Source organism: Mchenga conophoros, linkage group LG17, assembly GCF_057382185.1.
Source record: "Mchenga conophoros isolate Kocher_MC1m ecotype Shallow Benthic linkage group LG17, M_conophoros_male_GT1.1, whole genome shotgun sequence".
Classification (NCBI taxonomy): Eukaryota; Metazoa; Chordata; class Actinopteri; order Cichliformes; family Cichlidae; genus Mchenga; species Mchenga conophoros.
In genome coordinates, this window is record NC_140542.1 from 6,105,374 (window position 1) to 6,125,001 (window position 19,628).

At 42.6% G+C, this 19,628-nt stretch overlaps 1 protein-coding gene across 4 annotated transcripts in view; it reads right to left on the minus strand.

Annotated features, from left to right (window-relative positions):
- Positions 1-19,628, minus strand: part of LOC146554965 (anoctamin-4-like) — a 58,706-nt gene that overhangs the window by 26,908 nt on the left and 12,170 nt on the right. Inside the window, exons 1-14 of one of the 4 annotated variants that reach the window (XM_085253074.1) lie at positions 16,588-17,104; positions 7,250-8,685; positions 6,629-6,829; positions 5,784-5,932; positions 5,471-5,620; positions 4,289-4,389; positions 3,606-3,650; positions 3,397-3,528; positions 3,070-3,176; positions 2,321-2,376; positions 2,064-2,185; positions 1,715-1,849; positions 579-675; positions 66-126 (exon numbers count right to left, since the gene is read on the minus strand). In XM_085253074.1, coding sequence (XP_085109200.1) covers positions 66-126; positions 579-675; positions 1,715-1,849; positions 2,064-2,185; positions 2,321-2,376; positions 3,070-3,176; positions 3,397-3,528; positions 3,606-3,650; positions 4,289-4,389; positions 5,471-5,620; positions 5,784-5,932; positions 6,629-6,689 — 1,216 coding nt within the window. In that variant the 5' untranslated portion in view covers positions 6,690-6,829; positions 7,250-8,685; positions 16,588-17,104. Of the gene's footprint in view, positions 1-65; positions 127-578; positions 676-1,714; positions 1,850-2,063; positions 2,186-2,320; positions 2,377-3,069; positions 3,177-3,396; positions 3,529-3,605; positions 3,651-4,288; positions 4,390-5,470; positions 5,621-5,783; positions 5,933-6,628; positions 6,830-7,249; positions 11,664-16,587; positions 17,105-18,548; positions 18,774-19,628 lie in introns of those variants that run through there. The other 3 variants (XM_085253071.1, XM_085253072.1, XM_085253073.1) reach the window with 3 other exon arrangements.

Consider the following 19,628-nt stretch of genomic DNA (forward strand, 5'->3'; position numbering starts at 1 on the left):
ACTGTACGAACCTCATTGTTATGTGTTTCCCTGCTGCATTTTTCCAAAGTTCAATGTTAACTTACCCCACACAGCCATGAACACAGCAAAGAAAACAGTGGCCCCGTTGTCGAATAGATGGGTGACCTTAAAACGAAGACAAGATCACACATTTTTTTGTCAAAAAGCAAATTTAGGAAAAATCTACACACCTGATTCAATGAGATGCATAAATGTCAAAGATTTTAGTGCCGGTTTATGTGCAGTTAGTATGTTCCTAAGAATACTTTTGGATGATAAAAATGTCATTTTCATCACAGTGTTTCCAAGTAGGATGAGATGATTGAAGGGTGAGAAACTGAGGACACTGCACATTCATTCATAAACTGGTAGCTTGTGAATCAAAACATAGGGCTACCCCAAAGCATACCCTCATTAATCTCTTTTTGATGATACTTCAAATATACAAATATTTCAATCCTACTGGACTCATTTAGTGATAGACAGCTTCTTAACACATATTTATTTAACTAACACTGAGATCGGCTACTATCACAAGTATCAGCTGCTGGGAACATTTCGTCCCCCTTTTCATGTACCTTGGCGTAGATGCAGCTGTCTGACAGTCTCAGGTAGGGGCAGTACTGGTCACAGATGGGGCACATGATGATGTCGTTGGCCTGGCAGATTTCTTTGCTGGACGACGACAAACAAATGACCAAAGCATTCAAGTAGGACAAGAATTATAACATCCAGCAAGAGAAAAACCCAGACTAACGCAAGTCTGAGTTCTCTTAAAAAATACAAGTGCAAAACGTAAGTGTGTGTGATCTCTGTTCAGGTAAATGAAATTATGTTCTTAAGAAAAGTCATTACAGAGAACATTTGCTTCTGTGTGAGATTTTTCAGCCAAAGAAGCCTGCGCACGTTTGATTTTCTGTTTCAGTTAAGCAGCATCCAGTATAATCACGTACAGGGGACAATTTCACACTCTGTTGCCTCATCTCAAATTGCAAATTACAGTTAGCTCCATAATCTGTTGGACAAACACACATTTTTTGTAGTTTTGCCTCCGTATTATCACTGCAGTGAATTTTAAATCAAACAGCCAGGATATGATTGAAGTATTTGTAAACATAAACGTATATATAGTTTAAACGAAGAGGCTCCAAATTCATTTTAGTACTGACTGAGAGAGACAGCAAATACCTTAGGAGCAGTGTTGGTCAAGCTACTTGAAAAAAGCAATTAGTTGTTAATTACTGATTACTTCTCCAAGAAAGAAATCCTGTTACTTTACTGATGACTTATTTTCAAAAGTAATTAGTTACTTATTACTTATTTACATGCTACACAACAGACAACAGACCTTTCCACAATAAAGCAACAGACCTTTCAGCCCAATTCTATTTTTTCTGCATAATCATCACATAAAATTGAATGAAATGAAAAAGTCTCTTTTTAAAACTTGTTAGTTTTAATCTTCATGCATCAAGCAAACATTAAATTATATGCAACAGTCTTTGACTGAAATAGAAACATTTTCAACACATTATAGATCTAAATGTATCCAAATGTATGTAAAAATAATTTAACGTTTAGTCTGCTCTGCACACGAGGATTCGTGGAAAGATGCAGCAGTTTGAAGAAAATAATGCGTCTTCTTCTGTAGACGCTCAGAGTAAAGAATAGCAGGACACACATGTTTATCACTACAGAGAGGAGGTGTCTTTACCTGACCTGGCAGTGCTCCAGAGTGAAAAGCCCGTACAGAAATACCAGTAGGCCAACTAGAGCTGCAGGAAACAGCATCCCCGTGTACCAGCCGAGCCAGGCGAAGTACAGTCCGATCTTCTCTCCAAAATACCTCCTGGAACAACAGCCGAGCACAAGCGGAATGAGAAAAAACAAGTTTGTTCCCTCAGAATGGCCTCGAAACTACACCTGTATGTGGTAAAAGCTACACAACACATCATGATGTCTTAATTAAATTTTATGTAAAGATATTTCAGCTATCGCTACCTGATGATGATGATGTTCTCATTTCAATATACTTTCAGATCTAATTGTGTGCATGTAGTTACCTGACTAGATCCAGCGGCTGGTACTTGTACCAAACCCCCCACCAAGCCCAGCACTCATACAAGAGGTGCCGATGGTTGTCTGCTCCGTGCGTTCTGATGGAGTTTTTGCTGTGGTAGCTCCCCTGTTAAAGCATGCATATATATGTTTATGTACACATAGACATGATCTCTGTGTGTGATATAATATCACAGCAAAGAACTACTTCAAAACAGGTGGTGGAAATGAATGAGTGAAAGGTTTCTAGCAGCCAAATTACCTCATGAAGGGGGAAAGCTGCCTCGTATGAATTATTGCTCAAAAGACGATTAAGCCCTGCAAAAAAATTAATAAATAAATAAAAGAAAGAAAGAGAATCATTAAAGGAGTGAAGTCAGGTGGAGCCATACCGTTTCCGTGTTCACATTTAGAATTTACCGTGTGAATGCATAATCAAATCAAGCCTTGCATGAGAAGACGGGGTTTCATGCAAACACATTCATTAAAAACCTCATAAAAATTGAGTCAAAATTTTGCAGCTGGGGGTGTTTTACAGATATCGGCTGAAATTCTGGTCCCTGCAGAAACACCGTTTGAGCTAAAGAGGATTTTTTCATTGTTGTTGATGTAATGCCACAACTAACCACTGGGATAAAATCAGGAGAAATGCCTGTAAGTCTGTCATAAAAGGATTTTGAGAATTCATCCGGAGTTTTTGAGACAGCATGAGCTGCCATTTTTTATGGGCCTTGGATTAATATGCATCAGATAGGACTGTCTGGTGTTTTTTTTTTTATAAAAAGGCATTGATAAACAGGAAATAGTAATATTAAAATGTTATAAAACCATATTTAAAGTCTGAAAACTTACACATAAGCTTAAAGTGTAAAAAAGAATGGAAACCAAATGGATTTCTTAGTCAAATATACGGTGCTTATATACAATAATATTCTGGTGCATTTTGTGCATTGATATGTATTTTTTTAAATTTATTTTTTGGTAATTTTCATTAATTCTACAGAATCTTACCCATCTTAGTTTTCCCCTCCTCATATTTGACCCGCTGCAGGATGTGGTGAACGATGCGACTTCTGGTGGCGTTGTTGAAAAATGTATCTTTGTTGTGGATGATGAAACTGGAGTGAAACAAACTGGTTAGAACAAGTCTGTCTGCCCTGACTGATAGGTTTTTTGTATATACGTGCACATATGTAAGTGCAAAAGTGTGTTTTACACTGTGCACCAATTTGCATATAAGAGGCTAAAGTACAAAAGAGGGAATGGAAATGCACCAGCTGGCGGTGTAAGATTAAGTTCAAAAAGTCTCTTGGGGTGAAGCATTCCTCAACAACTCACTGATGGATCCTCGATCGACTGAAGGGGGCGGTAAAGCTCTCGTTCTCCTCCAGGTCGGGCAGCCTGTCATTGTCGAACTTCATGGGCTTGCGGGGAAGCCAGCCGCGGAATTTGTTGATGCGCTTCTCCATCCTGCAAGAGAAGCTTCTGTTGAAGCTGCAGCAGTGGGGGTTTGCTTAGTCCACTTACACGTTGCCATGGACACTCACCTGCTCATAAACTTGTGCCGTCGGTGCATGTAGAAGATTTTCCTCCTGGAAAACGGAATGTTGATGAGAAGAGAAGAAGAAATTCATTCAGGATGCTATCACTTGATAATTAATTCATTAAATAAATAAATACAACCTTACAACCAATTTGGGCTTCCATCTATTCAACAGTGCAATAAATTCCACAGAGCTTAAAATTACTGTGTGCACTGGGTTTTAAGATATTTTTATAGAAATAAGCTACAACTTTCAGCTAATGGATCTCATTAAGTGTTAAGTGTTGTTTTAATGGTGATTTTATATTACCGTGTTAAAACAGTGGGGCATCATCTAGACAGAAATGGAACAGGGCAGCCAACATAAAACGAAGAGCTTTTTTGCTTTTTATACTGTATCTTCATGTATGTTTGAATAGTAATTATTAAATATTATATTTATAGAGTGCACAGTCACCTCAGGGTGCTTTATATTGTAGAGTAAAGACCCTAAATGAGGGAGCACTTGGTGAAACTGGGAAGGAAAAACTCAATTTTTACAGGAAGAAACCCCTGGAAGAATCAGGCTCAGTGATCTGTTGGGGTTACATTACACTACATGCAAATAACTTCTGTTTGTGTACAAGAAAATTCGACAGGGCAGCTTTAATTATTTTCACATTAGCATCATTAGAAGTTTTGTCTAACCTGAAAGGCATGCGAATGTTCATGAGCTCTGCATAGCGACAGAGAACATCCCATGGTGCATGAAGCTTCAAGAAGATCACATCACTGTTTGTTAACGAGGCCTGTAATGAAGTCAAACACACATAAATATACTATACTGTTTTATAATATGTATATATATATAAAGCAGAATTTATTTTTTAAAGGGAAGAGCTACAAAATATCTCACTGCAGGCTGTTGAGCATCTGCTCTTTTCCTCACCTGTTTGTACTTCCTGACTGTGTAGGAGTCTGTCTAAGGGTACATGAATCAGAAGCTAACTGCAGAGACCTAAAAATAACTAAATGACTCCATGCAAGAAATACACACAAGTGGGCTGAAGGTTGAAGGAGACAACAACCGTCGCCTTCCGCTGCGCACTCTAGATAATGACGATCTTGGCGGTACAGCATCAGCAAACAGAGCTGAGGTTAACACACAGCATCACAACATCCACCTTCTCCATTCTATCAAGTGACACTTTTGCTCAGTGAGAAGCAGCAGCAGGGAAAATTGCGATCGGCACATTTGATTTTGCTCTACGAGTGCTGAACGTCTCGACAGCCCCCAGCTGTCAGACCTGGCACAAAGGCTTTGAGCATTTTAAAATTCAACACTTCGGCCATTTAGATTACATGCATAATAGGGCTGTGCATTAAATAACTTCCTCACATAAAATGGTATCGCTGTTGAGCGAGACTCACAATAAATGCAATTGCAGGTTGGCTGAAGAAGCTGGTTCTCTGTCAGCACCGGAAACTATCGAGCTTCTCGTTTACTTTGGAGTCATCGCTTTTTAAAGAACTGGACTACGTTTGCTTTGCTAATGTCCTGTGATTATAAGAATTGCTCTTGAGCAATAGATATATGGCCGAAGAACGAATTGAGTGCTACATTGCTGACCTCCAAAACAAATTTAAAAATACGGTATATCATAAATGATTTATAATCCAAAGTTTGCCTCATTCATTGACTGGGTCTATTGTTTGGATTTTGCAAACCACAAGGAGATGCTTCAGAATAATTTAGGTCACATTGCTTTTATTGTTGCTGTCAAAAAAAGAAAAGGAAAAGGTCTTAGAAACTGTTTTACCTGCAAAGCGCAAAATACTAGAAAGGATTAGTGAATGGTTAACAAACACTGTGCAAGCCAGCTATTTTACCTCCTTTTCCATGTGCAGGCCCTCTGCACGGATGTTCCGTTCAAATACTTCCCTTTTCTCTGACTGTGAACTGGATTTCCTGTAGACCAGGATGTAATCGATGCGGCTCTTTCCATCACTGAAGCAAAGGCCACTGGACTTACTCCTCCCCTGAGGCCACGCAGATAAAGAGAGTCAGCAAAGAATAGCAAGTAGCCATTTAGAGGAACCGTTATCTCTGCTGTTTTGACTCAGTTATTGTCTATTATTGACGATGGATGGATGAATAAGCAAACATTTGGCTGTCGGTGATTTGTTTATTTTCACCGCTGACCTCTGGGAGACCTGCACTGGACTTTGTGTTGTCATCAAGGATGCTGCTGTGGGTGCCCTGGTTCTGCAGAGTGGAGTCGTCGTCTCTGGACGGGCTGCTGATGCCACCTGACCTTTCTCGTTCAAGAAGCACGTTAACATCCTTCACAACTGGAGAGTAAATGGAAACGAGAATAGAATCCAAGCTGACTAACTTTTAATCCAGTAAAAATGCTGACTCTTCTTCTGTTCTTATTCAATAACTGAGCAATCATAAGACAGCTAAAGAAAACCTTTTCATCCCTTATTATTTTTTAGCTATAAAAATCCAAAACAATGAGCTAAAAAGCTCAAAAACATCAACACGATCGTAGTGTTAGAAGTTTTTCTCCGGGATAGAATCAGCTCTGCTTCAAATTCTACTTTTAAGAACTATAGAAACCACAAGTGGCATCTTCAGACACAACAGGAGCTGATTATTCAAGAGCTTGTATGAGAGGAAAGGGACTTTAAATTAAATTCCAATTCAAATGGCTTTTGATTCTTTCACGATGCTCTGTACTGTATCTAACTCCTTTAATTAATCTGTGTTGTCGCAAAAAGCAAGTATGTTGGCAGAGAGCAGAGAGGACTATCGTATTTTACTATTTTTATATCAGGTAAAGGGGAACAACTCTAAATACAGTAATTGAAAATGCCAACAACCTGCACGCAAGTCTGAAAAAGTTTCTCTGAGCAGTGATGGCCTTTTATTAGCTGATGTAAAGGTATTCATTAGAAAGACCACAATGCTGTCAGCTAAACTTGCTGGGAGAAAATAAGCTGAGTGAAGTCGACATAAATTTAGTTGCTGCTGGTGGTGCTCACCCAGTGGAGGCACATCATCTTGAGTGCTGGAATCTGGGGCTGTGGCCAAAGATTCCTCCATGATGTCTTCTTCCCCACAGGAGGGGAAGGTGAGAGGTCTGTCTGCTGCCCGGTAGCCAGAGGCCGAGGGCTGCAGCTGGACTCTGTGTCGGCGGAGGCTCTGGTGCTGGAGCTCAGACCCATGTAGAGATAAACTTGCACCTGTAAGGATACACAGCACGTTACTGTCGTTTTTTGCTTCCTTTTAAGAGATAGCAATTAATCTTTTAGTGCTTATTGTTATCTTTTTCCATTTACTTGCTCTCGCTTAAGACACAACAGAAAGTCTAGTAATTGTCATGGTCCTGCGACCATGACTCAGTGACTTTATGTTTATGTACTTATTGTTATTACTTTCATTATTATTCATGGCTGTTTTGGGATGGTTTGTGTTTGGGATTTTAGACACTGGGTTCTGGGTTTGTGCTCCCTCTGTTGGTCCCTGGTGTTAGTGTTCCCCTGTCTCGTCAGGTTAATCAGGTCCAGCTGTTTCCCCCATCTGTGTGTGATTTCCCAGTGTCTCTTTGTGTATTTATAGCGTGTGATTTCCTCTGCTCCTCGTCGCGTCGTCTGTGTTCCTACCTGTGTTCCTACCTGGTGTAATCCTCTGCGTGTTCTCCCTGCTGTTCTCCCTTCATGTTCAGGTTTGCCACTCCTCTGTGTAGTTTATCCCAGTTTAGTTTCGTCCTTAGTTCTGTTTGCTATCTCCACTTTGTGTTTGTTATTAACAATAAATCACCCTCACATCTGAATAAGTGCTGCATTTTGGGTCCTCCTTCCACTTTCCACACGGCCGCTGCCCCGGACCGTGACAGTAATAAACTTGCGAGCAACTGGTCGAGTATTGACCGTGTCATCTGGACTTGGAACTATTGTGACAGTGAACATGAGAAGACTTTCTGTCAGAACGTCCCCCAGGTAAAGCTTTCTCACTAACTACACGGTAATGGCCATCCATGCAAGAAGAATACATCAAGACCAAAGACCCGAAGCTAAACGTGAGTCATCCCAAGGAATAAATCAACAAAAATAATCAGGGCCAGGCAGGCAAAACTTGCAATTACTCTGCACGCACGCGCACACACACACACACACACACACACACACACACACACACACACACACACACACACACACACACACACACACACACACACACACGTCACAAGGGCCCCTCCAGCCAGCATCATCTGACAGCCTTGCAAAAACACAGTTAAAGTTATTCTAGAAATGCCAGAGACCATGTTGACTTCACTAACAATGCCCAAGTTGACTGGTTATAAAATGTTAACTATTAACTCCTAAGCTAACAAGTCAACTGCTGGTGTCCCAACTGACTTCTGCCTGTGCGCACTTGACTTGTTCACATCATGGCCAGTAGAGCTCGACACACACAAGGCTGCTCAGCTAGCTAAGTTAACTAATGTTGAACTTCAAACAAATTAAATGTTTCTACGTATATTTCACTCGCAGTTAAGGCTAGATTACTTGACTCAAACTCAACTTAATGTATTTATAAAGCACATTTTTAACACATTGTTAACAACCGGCACCAAAACCCTGTTCAAAAGACAAAATAGATTTAAAAAAACAAACAAACAAAAGCAAAAAGCACAAAAGGGAATAGATACGAAATGACTTAAATACATTTTAGTAGGTGCTTAATACATGAAGCTGAAAAAGTGAGTGAAGACACAATGAGCAAGTCCGATTCAAATGCCAGTGAGTAAAAATGAGTTTTAAGTCCAGTCCAGGCTGGATGGAGCAGATTTGACTGGGAGGGGAATGCTGTTCCACAGTTTGGAGAATGCTCTCTGAGTTTCAATTTAAAGTGGAAAACAGTCAGAAGCATCTGATCAGCTAACCGGACGAACAGACAAAGAGTTTTCGTTAGAGAAAATTACCTTTTCTTTTCCTTTACTGTAGATGTAGAGCAGGTTAATCTCACTCACATATGCTAGAAAGTTTTCCAAGTGGTCACTCTGGGTATTCCAAAAAACAACAACAACAAACCCCCTCTGCAAATAAAATAAATAAAACTTTGTTGTAAAAGAAATATTTTTAAAACTACAGCTTCACAGGCAATCAAGACTGTCTTTTCTAAATCTTTAATCCATGGAGGTTTTGACATCTACAAAGGTAGCTAGAGTTTAGTGTAGAGTGGAAAGGAACAGTCCCTAAGAGGAAATGCTGATGAACAGCCGTGCTGCACATCATACAAGGTGTAAGCCAATGGGTAGAATGCAATAAATGCTGAAGACGTAGACAGAGATTCCCACTATACAAACACTTTCCTTGAGTTTTTGCTGAAGCGTAACAGCAAAATTTAAAAGGAAGACAAAAACAGCAGGAACAGATGTACAGCAACAGATAATATGGCAGAGGAAGCTGTGTGAAAATTAGAGGGAAAAAAAGAAAAAGCACAGCTCTGTAACTTCTATCTCCTTAGCAAAGATTAACCTTGAAAGACCCTCCAAAGATAGACACTCTACATGGCAACACATATGCTAATTGGAGCTATTGGTCAACTAGACTGTGCCCGTCTGGGAGGGAGAAATTATTCCAAGCTTAGCATAAAACGAACAATCTAAACAGGTCTGTGTCTCTTACTTTCAGTCCTCTGGAGAGTGAGAAGACTTCGAGAGAGGGGGTTGGCTGTCTTGAAGGTCTGCATGGTGAATTTACGTTTGTGATAGCAAAGGTGACTCAGCTAAATTTTTCTGCTGAGCGGTGGTAAGAGGGACAGAGATATAGAGGTTGGGGAGTCGTCCCAGCCTTTAATCAGCCGTTGATGCTTTGGAACATTGGACTCCATGGACGAGGCTAATAGAAAGATGATCAATCTGATACTAGTGGAAAACAGGGTGACCAACTCAACCTGCAACCTTCAGAGAGGGCACACTGAAAAAACACTTTATTTATTCAAAGAAGATGAATAAAGTTTCATCTCAAGATTTGAGATTAAAAGTTCTTCTATGGAAACTCATTTCTGCCAGTAAGTGAAAAAAGATCAAATTAATCACGAACTTTAAAGAGTGTATGAATATTTACGACCTTTTACGCTTCATTTAAATTGAAAAACTGAAATAAAGTCCTAATTTTACTATTCTTTTCCTTTGATGTCATACGTATATTGTACTGTGCCTGGGTGTCTTTGGAGGAGTCGGACTCAAGCACACATAATCTGTATTCAGGAGGGCGTCCATAAAAATTAAGTGAAACAGTCGCAACATATGGATTGTGCTTTGCTCACAACAAAATTTAAAGTTTGTTCAATACCTGAACGTATTCCAGTTTTGTATCAGTTTAAATTGGTGTACTTTTCTACTGTGTAACATGCACAGTTAAAAAAAAACAATTATAGTTTTTAATGGAAAAATTATTATTATTATTGTTGTGTTACTGGTGGAAATTAGCTTCCATAGTTCTGACATGAGAAGCTTTTTTAGCATGTTATTTTCAACTCTTAAACCCAGGCAGTATGTGATGACCTCGTACACTTCCCGACCCCGTTTCCTCAGCACCCTCAGCACTCCAACGCTGCTCTCGTTAATGGAAAGGAGAATTGCTTACTATAAATATTGGCTCTCGGAGGACTGAGACACCAGATATTAGCCTACATCGTGCTGTCTTGCCAGGCAGTGGCCAGTCAAACAATGTATTCATCAATCTTTAACAACCTTATGGTGCTTCTGTAACCCAAGCCACAACTGAGGTCACATGGTACTAAAGCTTTGGGTGTACACACATCTGTTTTTCTTAAACTCAATAAAGCCACACTTCAGCAGTGGCACTGTAGATTATTTCCTTTTCCTCTTTAATTTTGAACATCCAAGAAAAATGCATCTTAAATTTTTTCAATTACCAGATGAAGAATTTGTTAATTCTATTTTAAGATTTTATATAACATGCCATTACATGCAGCCTAGTCTTGCAAGTTGTTGCTTTATTATTTATTTTATTCTCACTAGTTTTGTATGCATAATGCAGTTTTTTTGTATTAGAAAAAATATATGTTGTGTCAGGTTTTCTCATAAAGTATTACCTGTGCCACATGTGCTCACTTACTATAAACTATATTCATACTCTTAATGTAGTTTTAATACTTGTCAACTCGTAGTAGTTGTATCAGGAAAATCACTGGGGTTGGATGTGGCAGAAAACCATACACACACCACATGTATGCTATTGTTCCTTTTTGTGGTTTAACCTGTGAAGGACAAAAATGTAAAGACAATTCTGCATCAAGCCTTGCAGTCATATTGTTTCTGAATGACATTACGGTGGTTACCATTGCTGCCTCACAGCAAGGTCCTGAGTTCAAATCCACCAACTGTGTGGAGATTGCATGTTCTCCCTGTGGGTTCACTCTGGGTACTCTGTCTTCCTCCCACATAACAAACATGTGCTTAGTGGGGTTAGGTTAATTGATTTTTCTAAATTGTCCAAGCTGTGTTAGACTTGTCCAGCTTATACCTTGCCCTATAACACCTGGGATAGACTCCAGCCCCCTTCGCCCCCCTGTGAGCCTGATAAGGACAAGTGGCTGGAGTGACAGCTACAGTATGTACATTTTGTTATAAAAGCAATGTCTACACACGTTTTATGTTAATCAGACTCTAGACTCTAGACACTCCAAGAAATAACTCTTTAAATGAACTTTAAAATAATCACAGAAAGGTATTTTGACATTTATAAATGGCTTTCTCTTAGCATTAAGTACTTTTGCAGGACTACTCTAATTTGGAAAGGTTGGATTAACTCAATTTAATTAAATTGGACTCAACTGCAGTATATAAGTTGATTCACAATTAATGAATTAAGTTGGTTCAACTCAAGTACATTAAGTTGGAACAACAGAATTGCATAATGCTAAAATAAAGCAATTTAAGCACGTGTAAATCCTTTCCTTTGGATAAGAAATGACTAAAATACATACTTGCCTCTATCAGTGCGCCCCAGGGTGGCTGTGGTTACAATGTAGCTTGCCATCACCAGTGTGTGAATGTGTGTGTGAATGGGTGGATGACTGGTTGTGTAAAGCGCTTTGGGGTCCTTAGGGACCTTAGGGACCCCAAAGCGCTTTACACAACCAGTCATCCACGCTATACAAATACAGGCCATTTACCATTTACATTTTAATAGGTGCTAAACACATGAAGCTGAAAAAGTGAGTGAAGACACAATGAGCAAGTCCGATTCAAATGCCAGTGAGTAAAAATGAGTTTTAAGTCCAGTCCAGGCTGGATGGAGCAGATTTGACTGAGGGGAATGCTGTTCCACAGTTTGGAGAATGCTCTCTGAGTTTCAATTTAAAGCAGAAAACAGTCAGAAGCATCTGATCAGCTAACTGGACTAACAGAACAAGAGTTTTTGTTAGATATTTCCGTTTTTATTCCTTTACTGTAGATGTAGAGCAGGTTAATCTCACTCACATGTGCTAAAAAAGTTTTCCAAGTGGTCACTCTGGTTATTGCTAGTTAGCGCTTGTGGAGAAATTATATATTGTGGAGGTAAACACAGACGACACGAGAGCTCTCGATAAACACTGCTCGTTTATTACTCATCACCACAGAACTGAATACTTTCCCTCCAAAACACAGCAACAACACTTCCTGAGAACTGGGTGTGAGTGGAGCCCTCCAGTGGTCCACGGGTGGGCCAGCAGGGCGGCGTTTGCCAGCGCGGTCTTGGCCCCAGAAAATGCCTGGATGCGTTCAGGGGGCCAATCAATCGTGTCCTTAGCTGTTTTACCCTTCAAGGCAGCATAGAGAGGCTGCAGCAGGTGCGCAGCTCTGGGGAGAAAGCGGTTGTAGAAATTGACCATCCCCAAGAACTCCTGCAGTGCTTTAACGGACGCAGGATGCGGAAAAGCCGAAACGGCCCGGACCTTGTCTGGCAACGGAACCACACCGTCAGTGGAAATGCGGTGGCCCAAGAAACCCAGAACCGGCAAGCCGAACTGGCACTTGGAGGGGTTGTGTGTGCCGGCAAGCACTGGAAAACCTGATGCAGATGGGACGCGTGCTGACTCTCAGAGCAGCTGGCCACCAATATATCGTCAAGGTACACGAAGACGAAAGGCAGCCCGCTCAAAACAGAGTCCATCAACCGCTGAAAAGTCTGGGCCGCGCCTTTCAGGCCGAACGGCATGCGCAGAAATTCAGACAGTTCGAAAGGGGTAATAACGGCAGTTTTGGGGACGTCTTCGGTGCGCACGGGAACCTGGTGTTACCCCTGCACCAAGTCAATTTTAGAAAAAATCGAGGTGCCGGCGAGGTGGGCGGAAAAATCCTGGATGTGGGGAATGGGGTAACGGTCGTTCTCCGTGACATTATTCAAACGGCAAAAATCCCCACACGGCCGCCACCGACCGTCTGACTTGGGCACCATGTGTAGCGGAGAAGCCCAGGCACTATTCGAGCGCTGCACTATGCCGAGGCGCTCCATTGCGGCAAACTCTTCCCGAGCGACGAGAGTTTCGCGGGGTCGAGGCGCGTGCGAACACTGGGGGACCGACCGTCGGAATATAATGTTCAACCCCGTGCTTCATTGCCGTGTTTGAGAAATTAGGAACAGTCAGTGAAGGGAACTCCAAGAGCAAATGCTGAAAAACATTCCCTGAAGTCACTACATTAGCCCGATTCAGGGGATCGATGGCACGAGTGAAACAGGGTATTGAAGAAAAAGACAGTGCATCGATTAAGCGTCTGTTAGCGACATCGACCAGCAGTCCGTGGGCACAAAGAAAATCGGCGCCCAAAATAGGTACAGAGCTAGCGGCAACAACAAAGGTCCATTGGAAATCCCGACCATGAAAACAAACAGTCACGAACCTTTCCCCGAACGTTGCGATGGGAGAGCCATTAGCCGCAACAAGCTGCGGTCCGCAGCCCGCTGCTAAACTGTCGGCTCCAGACGGGGGAAGGAGGCTCTTCTGGAAGCCAGAGTCGACCAGGAAACGTCTCCCAGAGGGCGAATCTTCTATGAAGAGCAGTTTTTCTTTGTCGCCAGCGGTTGCGGCCGCTACAGCGCGCTGGCGGGGTCCATGTCCCAGGGTCGGAAAAGCGCAAGGCGGGAGGCAGCGGCGCGCTCCGGCGCCAAAACGCCGATGGTAGAAACAGAGGTCCCGTCCGTGGTGTCGCTGTGCCGTGATCTTTGCCGTCAGCGAAGGATCGGGTACGTCGTGGCAGGTCAGCGGGGAAGTGGAAGGCGCCGCCGGCGAGGCTGGAACTAGGTCGTGATCGTGGAAAGTGCGGGTAGCCAGGAGAATACGATCCGCGTCCTCAGCCAGGGAGCGATAATCCTTCGTGCCCAGAAGCGGAGAGTTGGCGAGGCCGGCTCTCACGGCCGCCGCCGGCTGTCGGAGGAAGATGTGGGTGAAGAGGAATCCCCCGTCGTCCGGTCCAAGCCCGTACTTCCCTCGGGTGGGTGGGTCCCGGAGGAGAGTCAACGCACGACGGGTGGCTAGCGGGTTGAGAGAAGCCACCACATGGTGATATTTAGTGTCGTCAGCCGAGATGCCACGAAGGGCGAACTGAGCCTCCACGTGCACGAACCACGACGGGGGGTCGTGAAGCCAAAAGTCCGGCAGCTCGAGCGCCACAGCAAACGTAGCTGCAGCTGGAGGCAGAGGGCTGGCGGCTGCTGATGCATCCAGAGCGGAGTCGGTGCCACCATCGGACTGCAGCATGTTCGAGTCAGGGGTCACCAATGTGGAGGTAAACACAGACGACACGAGAGCTCTCGATAAACACTGCTCGTTTATTACTCATCACCACAGAACTGAATACTTTCCCTCCAAAACACAGCAACAACACTTTCTGAGAACTGGGTGTGAGTGGAGCCCTCCAGTGGTCCACCACAATATCTTCTATAGCCTGGAAATACCTTAATGTCCACCAAGAAGAACTGAAATGTAACAATCTTTATTTGTCCGACTCAGCTTTGGTGCAGCACCTCAGTTCATCCTGAACCATGCTGCTTTAGCTCCACTTCCTTTAAGGCCTCCTTCACTTCAAGCCAGCTTTCTTTCAATTGGTTGCCGTAGCAAACAAAAGGTTTAAGCATCAGGTTGGAGGGGCTTCGGTGCTCACTGCCAGAGCTGAAGCTAGTTTGGTTCATTTTAGGTTACTTGTACATACACTGACCTGATTATATGAAACTTTAGCCATGTTTAGTACGACCAGCCACCATTGTAACAAAACGAATAGTTTCATGCTAATGCAGGTCATTTTTCCGAACTGATTGCTACTTTCCAACCACACAAGCTTGAACTAAAAATAGCTGATCACAGTTATGTTAAAGTTACCTTGCTGTGACTTTTTCACTGCGATATGCTGAGGGTCATTAAATGCTTCATGATGACATAATGACAGTTTGAACAAAAGCTGAAAAAAAGACACCAGCAGTGGAATGGTGCAAAACATTAAGCGAGAAATTGTCTGCGTCTGAAGAAAATTCATTAAACTGTGTAAACTGATGTAACACTGGAGCTTCACGTGGTCACTCAAACAGGTCTTTATTGATTTTGAAGATGCAAAAGTGACACATAAATCTGGATAGCCTGTTTGAATAACTTCAAACAACCTCGGTTTGATTATGTATTTTATTTTCTGCATTTTTAGTGTGGTGAGCCTTCTCTGTTAACATAATATCATTCCACTGTGTCAGTTTGAGCAGCCCAAATACTTTTTTCATTTACAGGATGTCGTATCAATAATTTAAACTTGTCTGCTAAATAGTTTGGAGTCAAGATCTCCGGTATTTGAAGCAAGTAAGTCATCAAAATTAATGTGAGGAGAAGTAGGCCATGCTTGTTATTTCAGTGTTTTATGGTCACATCTGTGGACACACCACGAGATTTAAGCGTCCATGTTTTTTTGCCATTGTGTTTAGATTACTGTTGTGACCCGTTCACTGGCTTTGATAATCTCTTTCAGACTTACACCAAGACTTCTAATGTCTTTTAGTAAGCAAACTCACCTTATTCTTACTTTATGTGCCTGACCTTGAGTCCCAGTTGATTAGAGAATTAGTTTTGAAATGTTACATGCAGAGGAGTAAATGGACACAATTTATCTTAACTTGGTCTTAAATACACTGGAAAACGCAGTGTGTTTAGAACCTGTTGAAGACTGGGGTGGTGGTCATATTAAAAAAGAGCATAAAATTACTATTACACAAGAATATTTAAAGATTTTTTCTCCAGTGAAAAAGGAATTATTCTTCTCTTCTAGTTGCTTAAAACACTCAACAGTGCGGCTCCATTTATAACACAACACAACATGGAGATGACAGCTCACGCTGATAGGAGAAGAAAGGTGTGTGTGTGTATGAATGTGTGTGTGTGTGTGTGTGTGGGGGGGGGGGGGGTTAATGGGAAATGGGAGGGAGGGAGGGGGTGTGTGTGTTGTCAAGGGGGATTAGGTGTCAGTCACCAGTTAGGAGGGATTGTTTGTTCTAGCTGGATGCGCGAATCATACCCAGGGGCGCATTTTCTCCCTAGCAGCCAAGGGATGGAAATTTTTGCACCTGCCGAGCTGCTACTGGTGCCCAGTCACCACAGTCACAGCAAACACACACTCATACACGGACATTGCTCACAGAGACATGACTAGTTTCCGTGCGTTACAGCTGATGAATCACAGCAAAAGAGCTGGTGGAGCATGTGGGAAAAAACAAGTAGAATTACAATCAAGAGAAAGGGGATTATGAGGAGCTGGAAGAAAGAGTGTGTGTGTGCATATGAAGGTCAAATGCTTACACTGTTCAGGGAACTGCGGGTGAAAGATGAAGCAGTGTAAGGGCGGGGAGAAGGACACGGTAACAAATGAGTGAGAGCACTGCAGAAAATAAAGAAGAGAATCCATTCTGGAGATCAAGCTGCCTTTGCTTCAAGACAACTTGAGGACACTCACCATGTGAAGGTGGGCAGAGGCAGAGAGGCAGCTTCGCTCCTCAGAAGGCAGGAGGAGGAGGAGGAGGAGGGGGGGAGAGGCTTCACAGCTGAGCCGCAGCAAATGCCAAAACAGCCCGATGACTCCTCTACATACACACACTGACATATGCACACACCATCCTCCACCTCCAGCCCCTCGCTGAGGGCGACAAACAAGTGCGATGTCCCACGAGAGCAACCAGCATCCCCACTTTTTTTTTTTTTACTCCTTATTCCTCACATCCCTGCATCAGTCGGTCCAGAATCACTGTAACATTCACACACATGCGGATCGGATCTGTCATAGTGAAAGATGCTCAAATCTGGCAGCAGGAAAGCTGCAAAAGCTGTCACAGATCCTCACTGAAGGAAAAAAAACACAAGCATGAGCAGGATGTTTACAGTGTCTGAGAGATAGAGAGCGAGAGAGAAAGGAGAGCTACTCATCGGCATTCTTAATCGGGCTTCTCTGGCAGCCAATCGGGGGTCAAGCTGCTCTGACAGCGGCCAATCAGAAAAAAGGGCCGGCTAGTCAGTGTTGCTGCAGCCCAAAACAATGACAGTTGGCACTGATGACAGTGTCAGCATGGTCCTCTGATGGAGACTCAAGGGCACACACGCTTACATACAAATACATGCACGCACACATAGACACACACACCTGGGAATAAATATATCCATTAATCTATCTAACCTATTAACAGATATTGCAGGTTTATCATGTCATAATAAAAACCCTATAAGAACGATTGATTTCAATATAGAGATCTGCAGTTTGTTAAGCGAAACAAGTAAGTGGAGCAGAAACAGCTGCGCGGGGGGGATGGGGGCAAATCTGGGTGAAGGACAGCCATATTGAAAAGGTGACACTGGTGAAGAAGTGATAGTGTACTACACCACGTCATAGAGGTGTAGCAGATGTGCTGCCCAAGCTCTTCTGCAGATGTGTACAGACATAAGAACAGACGACTGGAAAACCTGCAGCGTGGTAAAGTGAGGTGAAGACAGGTTGAAGGGCCAGAACACTCTGACCAATATTTAGGAATGAAGTCCCCGATATAAACATTATCTCAGCCTCATCTTCTCTAGTCTAAAACAAGTTTTTAAGTAGTTGCATCTATGGTATCAGTTTGAAACTCCTACGTTGCTGAGTTATTGCATTAAAGAGGCTATTTTCTCAAACAAAAGGCTCAAGGGTGACCGGATATCGATACTGGTACTAGCCAAAGACAAAAGAGGGCAGAAGAGTAAATCATGTCCATATGTGTGTTGACTCAGCATTGATTATACTGAATGGGAAAACCTGATGGTGTTCAAATAAAACAAAACCCGCACTTATGGATGACAGGATAAGCTGACTCCACTTTAAAACTGCCATTAGCTGAGAATTCACGAACACCGGAGGGTCCCTGGTCTGAAGCCAAGCTTGAGCAGTGAGGGTGCTCCCATAACATTTGAATCACTTGTCGACAAAGGGCAGTTTATTTAATCCAGGGCCAGAGAGCACAGCAGATGAATGTCAACAGGAAACAGAAATGCATGGTGGAGGAAACTTGGAGGTTGAGACCACGTTTCTCCTTATTTAGCTTCAGATGTGATCAGAGTTTCCTTTGTGCTAAAAAAGTACAGACACCGTGCAGTTTATCTGGTTATAAATTGATTCTGCAGCATGACAATCAGCTCATATGTACAACCAAAGACATTAAGAACTGCCTTCAGCTCAAAGAGTAAACAGTTGTTGTGTGGCCCACAGAGTGCCAGTTTCAGCATTATGGAGATTGCGTAGAGGGTCAATCATAACTCTGATATCAACACAGCTACAGGATGTTACCATCTGACCTGTTGTAATCAGTGTTTTACTAACTGAAATGTAGATTTGCTGTAAAAAAAAAAAAAGTTATCATAATTGAAAAGAATGTACTGTCACAGCTCTCAGCGTACTCGTGCTGCTGTCACACAGCGTCTCCTGGCTGGCACTGTACGTGGGGAGCGGGGTGACGGACAGCGACGCCGGGCAGGACACTGGCTCAAGATGCTCGCTGATGGGCGGGACAGCGGAGGCCTCGGAGTGAACACAGTCTGGACTCGGGAGGTTCTGGCTGCTCTCTGGAAAAGGACTGTTCCAGTGTGAGAACTCGATGGCCACTTGACCCCCGAGATCAAACCCTGTTGAGTGACAACAATTGAGGCAGATAATGAGATTCTAAACAAGAATGGAAGAGGACACTGAAAACTTTAACATTCATCTTGTGGGAGCATTGCTACATGTACAATTTGGGACTGTGTATGCTGAACATAACAGCAAACAGTTGTTGCAATGTTGCCCCCTAGTGGTGGAAACTTTCAACTTCAATAAAACATTGAATTTTCATTGTTGCCAGGTATGTCCTCAGCAGCAACCACACAAAAGATGATTCTCAGTGTATGAGATTCTAGTTCAGCAAAGTAATTATGATAAAATTCATGACAATGTAATACAGCCACACAGACAAATAGACATAAAAGCATATAGTTAAAAGATAGATTATTAAGCATAATTTTGCAATTTCCTCCAATAGCTAAAAGTTGCAAAACAACAAGTTAATACACAGGAATACTTCAAACACCTCTGACTTATATTAAATGAAAATATAATAATAATGAGAATGGCCACGAAGAACCTCCACATCTTTCTGTCAGTTTTTGCTGCTCTCCAGAGTTCCTGAGGACCAGCCCTCTGCTGAACCAGCTCGGCACGCTTCCGGCCTTCGATTTCTCCTCAGCAGGCTTCCCTCCCTGTTTCAGCTCAGCTCTGACAAGTGACTGAGCTGGATGGTCCAGATGTAGCTGCCCCCCACCTCCCCAAACCTTTATTATCTATAATTCTTCAGTAGGGCATTATAGATGCAGCAGATCTGATTGTACATAGCTATCTTATAAGCTGCTGCTGACCCCATTATTGAATTATCAAGTGCAGTTTGGCCATGCTGACCTTCAGAATGCTGCAGTCAATTGAAATGCTTTATGCTTGTCTTCCAGGTC